This window comes from Alligator mississippiensis, chromosome 2, assembly GCF_030867095.1.
Source record: "Alligator mississippiensis isolate rAllMis1 chromosome 2, rAllMis1, whole genome shotgun sequence".
In the NCBI taxonomy this organism is placed as follows: Eukaryota; Metazoa; Chordata; order Crocodylia; family Alligatoridae; genus Alligator; species Alligator mississippiensis.
Window position 1 is genome coordinate 49,396,879 of NC_081825.1, and position 13,215 is coordinate 49,410,093.

Below are 13,215 nucleotides of genomic sequence, written 5' to 3' on the forward strand. Positions count from 1 at the left end.
GCGAATTTCATTTAGAGTTGAAATAGCTTCGCTGTTTCACTTTGTCAAAACAGTAAGGCTGTTTTGATGTTTTGCCCAACCATGGGGCTGGAGAAAGGAACTCAGCCCACCTGGGCTGAGTCCCAGTCCCAGCCGGGTGGAGAGTCAGCCCAGCTGGGCTGCCTTCCCACTCCCATGCTAGATCCCCCTGCTGGATCTTGCACCATGGATTGCAAGTCAGCCAAGCTAGACTGACTTCCCATCCCCAGTGCTATGGTTAAAACTTTGCGACCTTTGAAATGTTTTGACCAACCTCATTTTGTTTTGAGGCTATTTCAATGCCCTTTGTTTTACTTCAGTTTTGCTGTTTCAACCTCAAAATGAGTTGAAACAGTGTCGAAATGAAACGGCCAGCAAATTTTCACACAGCCCAAATGATCAAAGGGGTGCTTTTCTGCACCTTGTGTTCAACATTCATTGGAAAAAATGGTAAAGAGCAGTGAGATAGATGCCACATTGGAGGCAGACCTTGGCACTAAAACCTGAGTTCCTTCTCTAACACTGAGCTACCCTCTCTCTGGCTTGCTCTCCCCTTCTGGACCCACATATCTTTCACTTCTTGCTGACTAGGAGACTATTTTCCAGAGGAGAGCTAGAAGGTGCTCTGAACAATACCTACCCCATGGTTTGTAGTGCACCTGGCTGGGAATTAGAGAAGTTATCTAACATTAAATATGTGTCTGAATTATTCTATTCAGTCCTGGAGAAAAGAGAGAGAGCAACTTTGGGAGTATGCTCAGAAGGGAAACATAGGGTGAGTACAGGCAGCCTTCAGACTTATGACTCAATTGGTTCCTGAAAATTGCATCTTAGGTCGAAATACTGTAACTTGGAACCAATTTTCCCATAGGAACAATGGTATAAACGGGGGATTAGTTCCTTTACCAAACTCAACACAGCTGCCTCCAGCTGGTAAGAGTGTTGTGGTGAAGAGGCAGTTCAATGCCCCCACAGCAAGGGAAGAATTGGGGCTGGGGCAAGGGGGGCCCAGCCGGGGGGGGGAGGGAGTGGACAGCTCCCGCCGCTGTGGGCCGCAAGTCTGGGAGCTGCTTGTCCATCGATTCTTCCTGCTGCTCCCGCCACCTGTCTGGAAGGGCATGGGGGGGGCGGGGGGCATGTGCCCCCAGATCTGCATGGAGCGGGAAGGGCCAGGACTGCACCAGGCTGCACTCTGGGTGGGCAGTGGAAGGTGCTGGGAGTGGGAGCTAGGCCCTCCAGCCGCTGACCTAGCCAGGGTGGGGTGGAGCTAATGCACTGCCTATGGACAAGTGGCACACAGTGGCTGGAGCCACCCAGCCTCCCCATGCCTCCAGGACAAGCCATGGCTTTGCCCTGTCCTGGCTGGACCAGCAGCAGTGGTGGCAGCAGCAGGGCATGGGGGGGGGGGAAATGTGTGTGGGTCAGGCAGAGGAGCAGGGGCTATGGGGGGCTGCAGCCACTGTAAAATTCACCATAGCCCCCACCGCCCACCTGAAGCGCAGCTCAGTGCAGCCCCAGCCCTATCCGCCCCGCCCCACCCCACACAGATCCAAGGGCATATGCCCCACCCCCAACCATGCCATGCCACCACTCACCCAGCTGGGGCAGGGCAGGGCCAGGAGGTGTGGGAAGGCCAGGGCAGCTCTGGCCGCTGCACACCACCTGTCCGGAGGCAGCACAGCAGCTCCGCCCTCCCCGGCTGGGCGAGCAGCAGGAGAACATAGCTCCCGTTCTCAGCACCTTCCGCCACTGGTCCAGAGTGCAGCCTGGTGCAGCCCACTGGGCAGCCCCTGTCCCAGCCCCAGCCCCAATCCTTCCCTCACTGCGGGGACATTGATCTGCTCCCCCACGCCCCACCACAACAGACTTACAAGCTGGAGGCAGCTGTGTCTAGCATCAAAGTCAAAACCCCATCGGAACCTCAAAACAATCTTGTAATTTATGAAGGTTGCAGGTGCCATTTGTTGTAACTCGAACAGTTGTAAGTTGAGGACTGCCTATATAGCTATACAATGGCAAGTAGAATCTAAGCTGTGACTTGGAGTAAAAAATTGCAGTCACCCAGCTAGATAAGTGCCCCTTGAATGTGTAAAGGCAAAAAAAAAAGATTAAGCCCCAATTGTCCTATACTGTTCAGTCTTGGGAATGACAACAGTTAATCATGTTTATGTTTAGTGCACAGTACAGGAGTTAGTGATATTAATTTACTCTCATGAATCTTGAGTTGGATATAACCCCTTTTCAATTTCTATCATTTAAAGGAAATATCAATTAATAATCTTTTAACAATTCTTATTTCTCTAGCTACATTTTTGATCCAGAAGAAGCACAGTCATCTGGATATATCAATGAAATAAACAGATACAAACAAGATGAGCAAAATAGCAATAAATTCATATGCAAACAAAATAGTGAAATTCAAGTGCCGAAAACTAAACTGCAAAATGATGATATTAAGACAATAGAAAATAAAAACAAGTTAAATAGCACAAAAGATGCCCTCTGGAACCCTGGAGGACCTGCTCTTCAAGAGGATGGGCTAGGGAACTATGTTGCAAATTCTGGTGTTGCTGTCAATGGTGTCAGTTCCTGTACTGGGGGGGTGCATCGCATTCCCAATTTCAGTACAAACCAAATGAAAGAAACAAGCACACATGGAAATTCCAGCCAGCAAGAAGAGTTGTCTTCAGCCAATACTACAAGAGACTTCTACACCAAAGGGCTATCTCAACCAAATAAGCCTGGCAAAGAACGTAATCTGGAAACAGGCCATCATGGGAAGCCAGCCTGTGTAAAGCCAGACAGTATTCAAGATAAGAACTCACAGTCCACAGTAGAAAACATCTTTCTCACTGAAAGTGCAATACTGGAGACACAAAATGATGCCATACAATTAGCAGACATTGATTATGCTCAAAATAGCAGCCAAACAAGTCATTATTATGATGTTAAAAATGGTATTTTTTTGGACAAATGTACACATTCTGATGAAAGAGCAGATTCTGTAGGGATAAATAAGGAAAAGGACTTATCTTTGTCTGGACATGTGAAAGACAGCTCTGCTTCATTAGACAAAGCTATGAAAACTGAGTCTGTAAATGTATATTTCCCGGAGGACATGCCTGATGGGATCATATCTGTGAGCTTCATGAGAGCAGGAAGGGAGGCAAAGAACATTAACTGTGAAGAAGTAAATGGGGAAATCGAGGAGGAAGATGCAGAAGTAGCAGAAGCTCTTGCAGCACTGGAAGCTGCTACTGCAGGGGAAGATTTTGAAGAAGATGATGAGTATTAAATGGAGTTTTCTTTTTAACTCACCAATTTCTTTGTGGAGCTGACTGAAACTGATGACGTATTGTATAAAACAGGGGTTCCCAAACTTTTTGGACCAATATACCCACGTCAGCCATCAGAATTTTTTTGTGGTCCATCATCCACTCTCACCATGAAACTTCTCATTGAACCTTCTAAAGGCAGGCAGGGACTGGTGCAATCTATGGACTGCTTATCCTGGGCTCCTGGTTGACCAGGCATCTGCAGACCACAATTTGTGAACCACTGATACAATGCACAAATACAGAAGGACCTAGTACTAAAACCCCTAGTCCTTCAACTGTTAAAATGTGATCCTTTACCATCTGACTTAAAACTGACTTTCCTTGACTTCCTGTACCATTATGACCCATATCCTTCTCTCTGGGCCAGCAACTGAAGTATAGCTCCACTCATATCCACAAAGCCAGCCAGCATGTTACATTTCCACCTCACTTTTTTTTTTTGTTTTGGAAAAGGGAGGCAAGTAATTTTCTTCAGTTTCAACCTTCACAAAACTATGAATACCTTAGTTTTCAGGATCAAAGAATCCTATATCTCAAAGCAAAACTGTATAAATAATGGAATATACTCTGTGTCTTGTTTAAATCACACCAGACTATAGAGCTGTATGATTTTAATTCAAATATATTTAACTGACCTAGACACACAATTTTTTCAGAAGGCATGACCTATATTTGCAGGTATCTAACCCAGCTTGAGACCATACAAGTTTTACATGGTTTGGGTTTCGCTGTGAATCCATCTAACAGTGAAATGAAGCAAAGTGAGCTCTAACTCACAAAAGCATATGCATCTCTGATTTAGTTAGTCTGTCAAGTGCATTTCTACCCTACCTGCCATCTCACAGGTTTGCTTACATTCTAGTCTTACACATTTTGACTCACCAAGCTTTTGCAAATGGATTTTACCTAGTAACCTTGCAAGGGAGGCAAATCGCATTTGTAAACAGTGAGGGTCAAATCTATCCCTTCTCTAACTCCACTGTACCACTAGACTAGCATTTCCCAAGTTTTTGATATCTGAGGCATACTTTTTTTCCTGGGTTAAAACTGATGGCACACTTCATGCATACGTCTGCATACAGGGCTGACGGGCCTGAGGCCCAACCCAGCCACGTGGTGCCAATGTGGGCAGAGCCCCATCCAGCCCTGCAAAGCCAGTCCAGTCAGGCCATTTGTTTGCAGTACACTTCCACCGTTCTCGCAACACACTAGGGTGCCTCAGGGTTCTCCCTTTGAGAATCACTGCGCTAGACAAAACAGAAAAGGATCTGACCCTAAGTCAAGTAAACACAACATCGGAAGAAAACTGTATGTGTACTTTCCGATATGTTTACCCTTCACCTTCCCAACAGCGTGTAAACTTTTGTTAGATTTCTGGTTGGAAGTCCAGAACAGTGGTTTTCAATCCTTTTTCATTTGCAAACCTCTTCAGAAATTTTGAATGGAGGTGCAGGCCCTTTTGAATTCTAAGTGTGGGTATTCACATACTTTTGGTTGATCATAGTAGTCTTTTGCAAGCCCCTTAGACATAGTCTGCGGACCCCCAGGGGTCCACAGACCACAGGTTGAAAACTAGTAGCGTAGGAAATGCAGAAAATAAGTTTTCCCATGGCCAAATGCTAGACTCTGTCAAATAGTTAAAATATAACATGCTTGAAATTTTCTACTGAAAATTTGTGGTTCCTGAATCAATTATAAAGTCCTAATAAAATAACTGCTTTCAGCATACAGAAAATTTAACTGTTGACTTATGAACTTCATTAGTAGTGTGTGAAAGTTACCAACTACTATATATCACCTTCTCCTGTGCAACACACACTATTTGCCAGCATTTGGTTGTGTGTCCTTTCCTAGTCAAGTGAGGAACTGATCCCAGTTCTGTTCCATCGTAAGTGTGCTGGCTTTATTCTAAGAATCACAGTTCTAAACAAGAGAGTTTGTATTTGACCTATACTTAGCTCTGTAACCCAGAACTGTCCCACTTCTAACTGACCAGGGGCTACAAGTGCCTTGGCCACAGCTGTGCAGGCTGCATGCTGTGCCATAACCCCCACCCCCTATGGGTGCCCCCCAACTGCACTGCCCCAGTACCCTTGCACCATGCTGTGCCACAGGGGGCCTTATCTCCCCAGCAAGTGACCTTCATGGGCCACACCAACATCCCCATGCTGCACAGGGTCCATGGGTGTCCCAAGTTCCCCTAGCTGTGAGCTCCCTCAGTCCTACAGGCCATGCCACACCAACCAGGGGCATGGACAGGCAGTAGGAGCTGGAGCTTGGAGGGGAAGCCCAGAGACTCTGCCCTGGCAACAGGAGAGCAACAAGGGGAAGAGGGAAGAGAGCGGCACCTGGACCTGGGATACCCAGGGCTGCAGGTTAGCTCCTTAGGGGCTGCATGTGGCCCACAAGCCACCAGTTAGACAGCCCAGTTTGAACCCATAATGATTGTTTAGTTCCCCCCAAATACTGGGAAAAAATATTTCTGCTTCTTAAAACATAGGAGATATTCTTAATAAGAGTGATGTTAAAAGTTTCTATTTATATAAACATGTATTTTAAGAAAGCTAAATGTGACTCAAATGAAACTGTTAGCTTACGGTATTTTTATTTGAAAATAAAAAAGCTCCTTCTGCTCTAAGAACACAAGTATCATAAAGTATCCATTCTCTTGGACTCCCCAGTGGTAGCTGTATTTCACTGAGATGTGGTTTTTGTACATATGCAGTTTATAAAGTGAATATAAAAGCATCATGTGAATATGAGATGTTGTGAAATTAAAAAGTAGCAATAAATGACGATATTTACTAAAGAAATGTTATATTTACTAATTGTTTTCATATGTAATGCTATTGCTAAAATACTGAATTTCAGGGATAAATTATTTTTATATTACATACAAACCAGTTACAGTAGAAAATTGCATGTATCTATCTTTAAATTGTACAACTAAATATCATTATGTAAATATAAAATTTGAATATTTTTCAGTTGATGTTATTCATGCTGCAGCTGGTTAGTAGGAAAGAACTCATCTATTCAACAAGGTTCATTAGAACACTCTTTCAATGAAACAGCAACATGTTCTGCATAAAACATAAATTATATTAAATTGTAATTCACTGTCATGATGAATCTCAGTTATACAAAGGTAGGGCTGTAGGAATCATCTACTCCCAGCCTTTGTACCAGAGATAAATTCAAGTACATTAGGACCATCCTTTACAGATAATTTGTCTAATCAATTCTTAAAAATACCTCCAATGACAGAAATTCCACAACTATTCCAGATGGAAGTGAAAAACATTGGAAGAAACTAATAGTTAGAAAATATTCTTAGCATTTAATCCAGGTGTTCTTTACAACACATTAGCCTGATTCTCTCTTGTCCATTCATGGAAGAACAAGAAAGAAATTTAATTCCTACAACATAGGTCATGTTTGCTGAATCTTTTAGAATCACAGAAAATGAAAGATCATCCCGGTTGGTCTAAACCATTCCAGAAAGTGTTAGTCTAACCTGCTTCTAAAAATTACCAAGGACAGCAATTTCACAAACTTCCTAGATAATCTATTCCAGTGCTTAACCACCCCCATAGTGAAAAAATTCTCTTAGGCTAGGGACAGACATTCAAAAAGCCTGAGCCTGAAATGATTCAGTCTTTGCAGGTTCATCTAACCTGGCTAGGCCATATCAGTTTGTAGCTGTAAAAACATCCCTACTGAACTGAAAAAATGCAGGCGTATGCCTGCAGTGGCTCAGGCTAGAAGCCAGGGGCTGTTAGAGAAGCCATCCCCACTTCCCTTCCACAATGCTGAGCTGAGGGGGGCATGGCCAGGCCCCGGCATGATGCTCTCATTAAGAAGGGGTTCCCCACTCCTGACCAGCCCAGCAGGGAATTGATAATACAGTGTTTATCACCCCTAACAGTGTTTATCAGCCCTGGTTCATCCTAAGTGCAAGACTTTGCACTTGTCCTTATTCCACCTCATGGGATTTCTTTGGGTCCAATGCTCCAATTTATTGAGGTTTCTGAATCCTAGCCCTACCAATGTATCTACTACTTCCCCCAGGTCGGTGTCATCTACAGACTTACTGAGGGTACACTCCATCCCATCTTCCAGGTCATTGATGAAGATATTGAACGAAAGCAGGCCCAGGACTGACCAGTTGATACTGGTTGCCCACTAGACATCAAGCCATTGACTACTACCCTGTGATCCCAACAGCCCATTCATCCAACCTGTACTTCCTTAGCTTGACCATATCAACCATATCAAAAGCCTTAAGTAAAGTCAAAGTATATCATGTCCACTGCTCTCCCTGCATCCACAGAGCCAGTCATCTTATCATGAAAGGCAATCAGGCATGGGCAACTGGTGCCACCTTAGTGCCCCAGGAACCAGTCGGCAACCAGGGGCCATCCCCCCATGGCCAATCTCACTGACCAGGGCGAGTCCCCCCATGGTCGATCGCGCCAACTGGGAAGTGGCCGCTGCACTCCTGGAAGCAGCTGCAGTGCTTCTTCCGGCACTACCAGTCCCCAGCCGGCACTCGCAGGGGAGGCACCAGCACTTCCAACTGCCCCCCCACCCATCACCTAAGTGGGGAGTATGGCCTGTCAGGGGGTGCACCAACACTCTCGGGGGGTGCACGTGCACCCCCGTGCACCCCCTATGTGTTGCTACTGTGGTCAGGCATAACTTGCCCTTGGTGAATCCATGCTGATTGTTCCTAATCACCTTTTTCTCCTCCTAGTGCTTAGAAATGGATTCCTTGAGGACCTGATCCATGATTTTTCTGGTGACTGAGGTGAGGATGACAGGTCTGTAGTTCCCTGGATCCTCCTTTTTCCCTTTCTTAAAGATGGGCACTATATTTGCCCATTTCCAATCATCTAGGACCTCCCCCAATCGCCACAAGTTTTCAAAGGTATGACCAGTGGCTCTGCAGTCACATCAGTCAACTCCCTGAGCACCCTCAGATGCATTGCATCCAGCCCTGTAGACAAGTACACATCTAGCTTTACTTAATAGTCCCTAACCTGGTCTTTCACCACTAAGGGCTGTTCACCTTTTCCCCAAACTGTGCTGCCTGGTTTGGGAGCTGACCTTGCCTGTGAAGGCAGGTAAAAAAGGGCATGGACTACTTCAGCCTTTTCCTCATCCTCTGTCACTAGGTTGTCTCCCACATTCTGTAAGAGACCCGGCATGTTCCCTGACCTTCTTCATTTTGCTAACATATTTATAGAAACTCTTCTTGTCACCCTTCATGTCCCTTGCTAGCTGCAACTCCAACTGAGCTTTGGCCTCCCTGACTTTATCCCTGCATGCCCAAGCAATTTTCTTATACTCCTCCCTAGTTGTTTGTCCAAGCTCCACTTCTTGTAACTTCCTTTGTGTTGAAGCTCACAGCAGAGAACTCTTCAAAGCCAACCTGGTTGCTTGCCACATTTGCTATTCTTCCTGCATATCAAGATGGTTTGTTCCTGCACCCTCAGTAAGGTTTCTTTGAAATACAGCCAGCTGTCTTGGACTCCTTTCCCCCTCAGTCTCGCCTCCCAGGGGACCCTGTCCCCATCAGTTCTCTGTGGGAGGCAGTCTGCTTCTCTGAAGTCCAGGGTTCATACTCTGCTGCTCTCCTTTCTTCCTGTTGTCAGGATCCTGAACTCAATCATCTCATGGTCACTGCTGCACAACTTGCCATCCACTTTTACATTCCCCAGCAATTCTTCCCTGTTTGTGAGCAGTAGGTCATGAAGACAGTGGTCTCCAGTTGGTCTCTCCAACACTTGCACCAGGAAGTTGTCTCCAAGGCTCTCTAAAAACTTTGTAATGCAAGGCTCAGGTAAGCAGTTATATGGACAACCCAGGTAGCAGTTACTGTAGTGTTAGAATGATGTTGTAGCCATAATGATCCAGGAATTATGTATGCTTGAGGCAAGGATTTTTTGGGGTGCTATTTTTTATTGGACCAACTGCATAAGTAGGATAAAGTTAGACAAGCTTTTGAATGCAAGTCATTCTTCCTCAGGTCTGAGGAGGAAAGCAGACACAGCAACTGTTAAGCATAGTGGATAGAGCTGAGACATGGAGGGGGGTAGCAACTCCCAGGGGTAGCAGACCAGCAATTAGCAGAAGAAAAAAACCTTGATTACTGGGAGATCAAGACCTATCAAAAGGGAGGAGCATAGGAAGAATTTCAGGGATCAGGTTGATGGTAGTACAGTATGTCATAAAATCAATATTGATACTCAATCCTTGGTTCCTAGGGCCCAGCTAGTTTATGAAATTATGATCCCAACCTCACTTCTTTAAGGTACTTAGTATCTTTCCCCTGAGTACAAGAATAGTGATGTCAGAAAAAGAGTGGCTGTTCTGTGAAGAGTGTGCTCCTAGTGATGTGTGTGTGTGTGCATACTGTACGGACTGACACTTACTAGCATAAGGATCTCCAGGGAGCTCATGCTGAGAGAGGAGAATCTCCCAACACCAGCCCTGCGACTGCAGAGCTAGACCTGGGAGATGAGAATTACAACTGTGAAGCAGGGGCTGGGAGCTCCCTGCTGCCAGGACACTGGGACATTATCCCCGCCCAGGCTCCAATGGCAAAGGCCACCCTGGCAATAGGCAGCTCCCAGCAATGTCCCAGCCCTAGCCAGGAGACAACTGCCACACGCCCCCACCCCTGACTAAGGTGGCACCAGTTGCCCATGGTAGTAGCAGTGGCTCTGGCATTGTGACATCCTCCAAGCATTTCTCGGTCTCTCTTAATCCATCACTTCTCTCTTTCTGCCCCTCTTTCCAGGCAGACCTTCCATAGCAAATTCCCCTGTAAACTGTCCAGTTTGCTGCTCCTTGGTCCTGAAAGATTCCCTTTTCCCTGCTTCTTCTCACCAAGCTGTCAGCGAAGGAATGAGAGAGAGTTTCCAGGCAAACTCCCTAGCAAATTCCCCCTCCCTCGCAACTCTAATTAAGCAAGAGGCTTAACTCCTGAATTTTAGCTACTCACACGATATATATATATATGTATATGTATATATGTATGTATGTAGGTTAGCTACTCTTAATTTTAAAAAAAGCTTACCTTAAAGGCTCCCTTTCAAAGAGGGGGATGGCAAACTGACTTGCAAGCTGCCCTGCTCGCTCACTCACTTGTTGGTTGCTTCAGGAGTCTCTTTTGTACCCTGCTGGGCCTGGACTGGCTCCACCCCCTTGTCAGACACCACCAGTGATCACCCACCCTGCAATCACTCAGCTAGCAGTACTCCAGCTGCTCAGAGCACATGCCCAATCACACAGCCCACCAAAATAACACCCAGCAAGCCAAAGTCACAGGCAGCCCTGGATCACTTACCTTTCTGGAGCAGGATCTGGGGCTTGGTGCCTGGCTCCTCTTCCTCCTTTTGGTCCCAACAGACTGCAGGGAAGAAATTATACGGTCAACCTGAAGATATTTCTCCCAGGTGAGGCATGTTTTTCCAAGAGAAACTGAATGAACACTTGTATGCTGGTAATTTCTACTGGGAGCACAATAATTCTCATGCTAGAAATAAGGCCACTTTCAAAGCTTTGCTAAAAAAAAAAAAATCAAGGTATCTACTGCTTTTTCCCCAGCAAAAAGCCTGTCATCCTGAGAAAGGAAATCAGGCTGGTTGTGCCCAACTTCCCCTTCATGAATTCACTGGCTGTTTGATGACCTTGTTATGCTCTAAGTGCTTAGAAATAGATTCCTCGATGACATGCTCCATAGTCTTCCCAGGTATCAAAATCAGACTGAACAGTCTGTAATTCCACATATCCTCTTTCTTCCCTTTAATAAAGTACTCCTTAATAAGCATTGTATTTGCCTTTGCCAGTCACTCAGGACTATCTGACCTTTGCAATTTCCAAGATTATAACTAGTTGCTCTGCTATTACCTAAGCCTTGAATATTCCAGGCCAGTGGTTCTCAACCTTTTTTGTACTAGGACCCTTTTTTGTCCTGACCCACTGGTCCTCACTCTTGACCCGCTGCCCCCTACCCCCAGGCCTGAGCCCCCAGTGTGTGGGGGCAGGGGCGTGCATGGGGCATGAGGTACTCCAAGTGACCCCAAGCAGCCCTTTGCAGGCTGAAACTCTGACAGCCTGCAAGGAAAAAGCCACAGTTTCCCACATTTTTCTCTTTTAAAGGAAAATTCATTTTTAAAGTTTTTTCACATCCCTTTCATATATTCTTGTGACCCACTTTTGGGTCGCAACCCATGGGTTGAGAAACACTGTTCTTGGATGCATCTCATGTGGCCCTGCTGACTAGACAATATTCTGTTTCTCTAAATAACCTCCATCCTGTTTTTTCCCTACTCTAGTCTGATCATTACATCCTCACTATCCTTATTGCCAATTGTGTTTGTCATCTGAGAGTCAATCTTATTCACGAGGCCTGAGGCAAAAAAAAAGACATGAAATACTCCAGCCTTCGCTATGTCATCTGTTACTAGAATGCCCTTCCCATTCACTAAGGGACCTACACTTTCTTTGCCCTTCCTCTTACTTCTAACTTACTTATAGAATGCCTTTCTGCTGCCTTTTGTGACACTTGCTAGCTGCCTTGACCTCCTGATTCTCTCCCTGCACGCCTGTGTGATACGTTTATATTCATCCCTCATAACATGGACACATTTTCATTTTTATAAGATTCCTTTTTTTGAATTTCAGCTCATTAAAGTGTTTGCTGTTTAGCCAAGCTGGCCTCTTGTGGCACATCCCATCCTTTTTTCGCATCAGCAGAGCTTGCTCTTATGCCCTTAATATAATCTCTCTGAAGAACAAACATCTCTCCTGAGTTCCTTTTCCCCTTAGATGCAAATACACTAAGGGAACCTGCCCACCAGTTCTCTTAACTTCTTACACAACTGTTAACTTGCTTAACTGAGGGCCAGTGTCCTTATTCTGGTGCTTTCCTTCCTTCCTCCCCTTAGGATCTAGAACTCTGTTATTTCATGGTCACTGTCACCTGAATCACCTTCTACATTCACATTTCCAATCAATTCCTTCCTATTTGTGAGTGTCACAACCCAAAGTTGTGATTTTTGTTTTGTGTGCGCTTTGGCACTGCTAAATTATTTTCCCGCTAAATTGCAGCTTCTTTGCACGGTGGAGTTTTCTGCTGCAGAAGAGAAACCCAGTGCAACGGAGAATTTCCTGACAATTTGAAGCTTTCTTTGCATGGTGCATTTCTTTTTGCATCTAAGAAATGCTCGCTGCAAAGAGTTCCCACCATTTGTATTAAAATTCGAACCACATTATTGGTTCACATGAAATTATGCACACGTGGCGGCTAGCGATTGGCTTGCTAGCCGTATAAAGAGCTTGGGTAGTTTCCGCCCAAGCTGGAGAGAAATTGGAGTTAGAGAGAGAAAAACCTTCGCCTTGTGTGAAGATCTCTAAGCACTGCGGACCCTTACGGACCCAACGTATGTCTTAAAAGGCAACAGGGGCCTGAACAGCCTCTGGCCTCTCCCCGTCGCCAATAGATTCCTAGACATATCCCTTCCTGGAACAAAAGAAACGAACCCACGGAGCTTCAACAACTCCGTTGGAGAGAGCGAATTTGTCGTAATCCTCAAATGAGGATTTAAGCGGAGCTGTGCCTGGAAAACTGTCCAGCCTACACTGCGACCATCTTTGGTGTAAGTAAACAATCTTTAAATCAACCACTACGCGTCCGTGACTAATTCTAGCTCGCCCCCGGTCCTCTCCGACCCCGCGTGACCGGACTGCTGGCCACAGCCCGCGTGCGCAAAGATGGGCCGCGCCTCGTGCCCGGCCCGCACAGTGAGCAGCAAATTAAGAAGAGCTTCCCTCCCCCGGTTGGCTTCTC

The 13,215-nt window shown here is 45.6% G+C and overlaps 1 protein-coding gene across 4 annotated transcripts in view; it reads left to right on the forward strand.

Moving 5' to 3' along the window:
- The window catches only part of C2H4orf19 (chromosome 2 C4orf19 homolog), a 75,688-nt gene extending 69,350 nt beyond the window's left edge, over positions 1-6,338 (forward strand). For all 4 annotated transcript variants that reach the window (XM_059721626.1, XM_059721628.1, XM_014594960.3 and 1 more), the window contains one exon: positions 2,323-6,338. In XM_059721626.1, the coding sequence (XP_059577609.1) occupies positions 2,323-3,313 (991 nt within the window). In that variant the 3' untranslated portion in view covers positions 3,314-6,338. The remainder of the gene's footprint in view (positions 1-2,322) is intronic.
- The last annotated feature ends 6,877 nt before the right edge of the window (positions 6,339-13,215 follow it).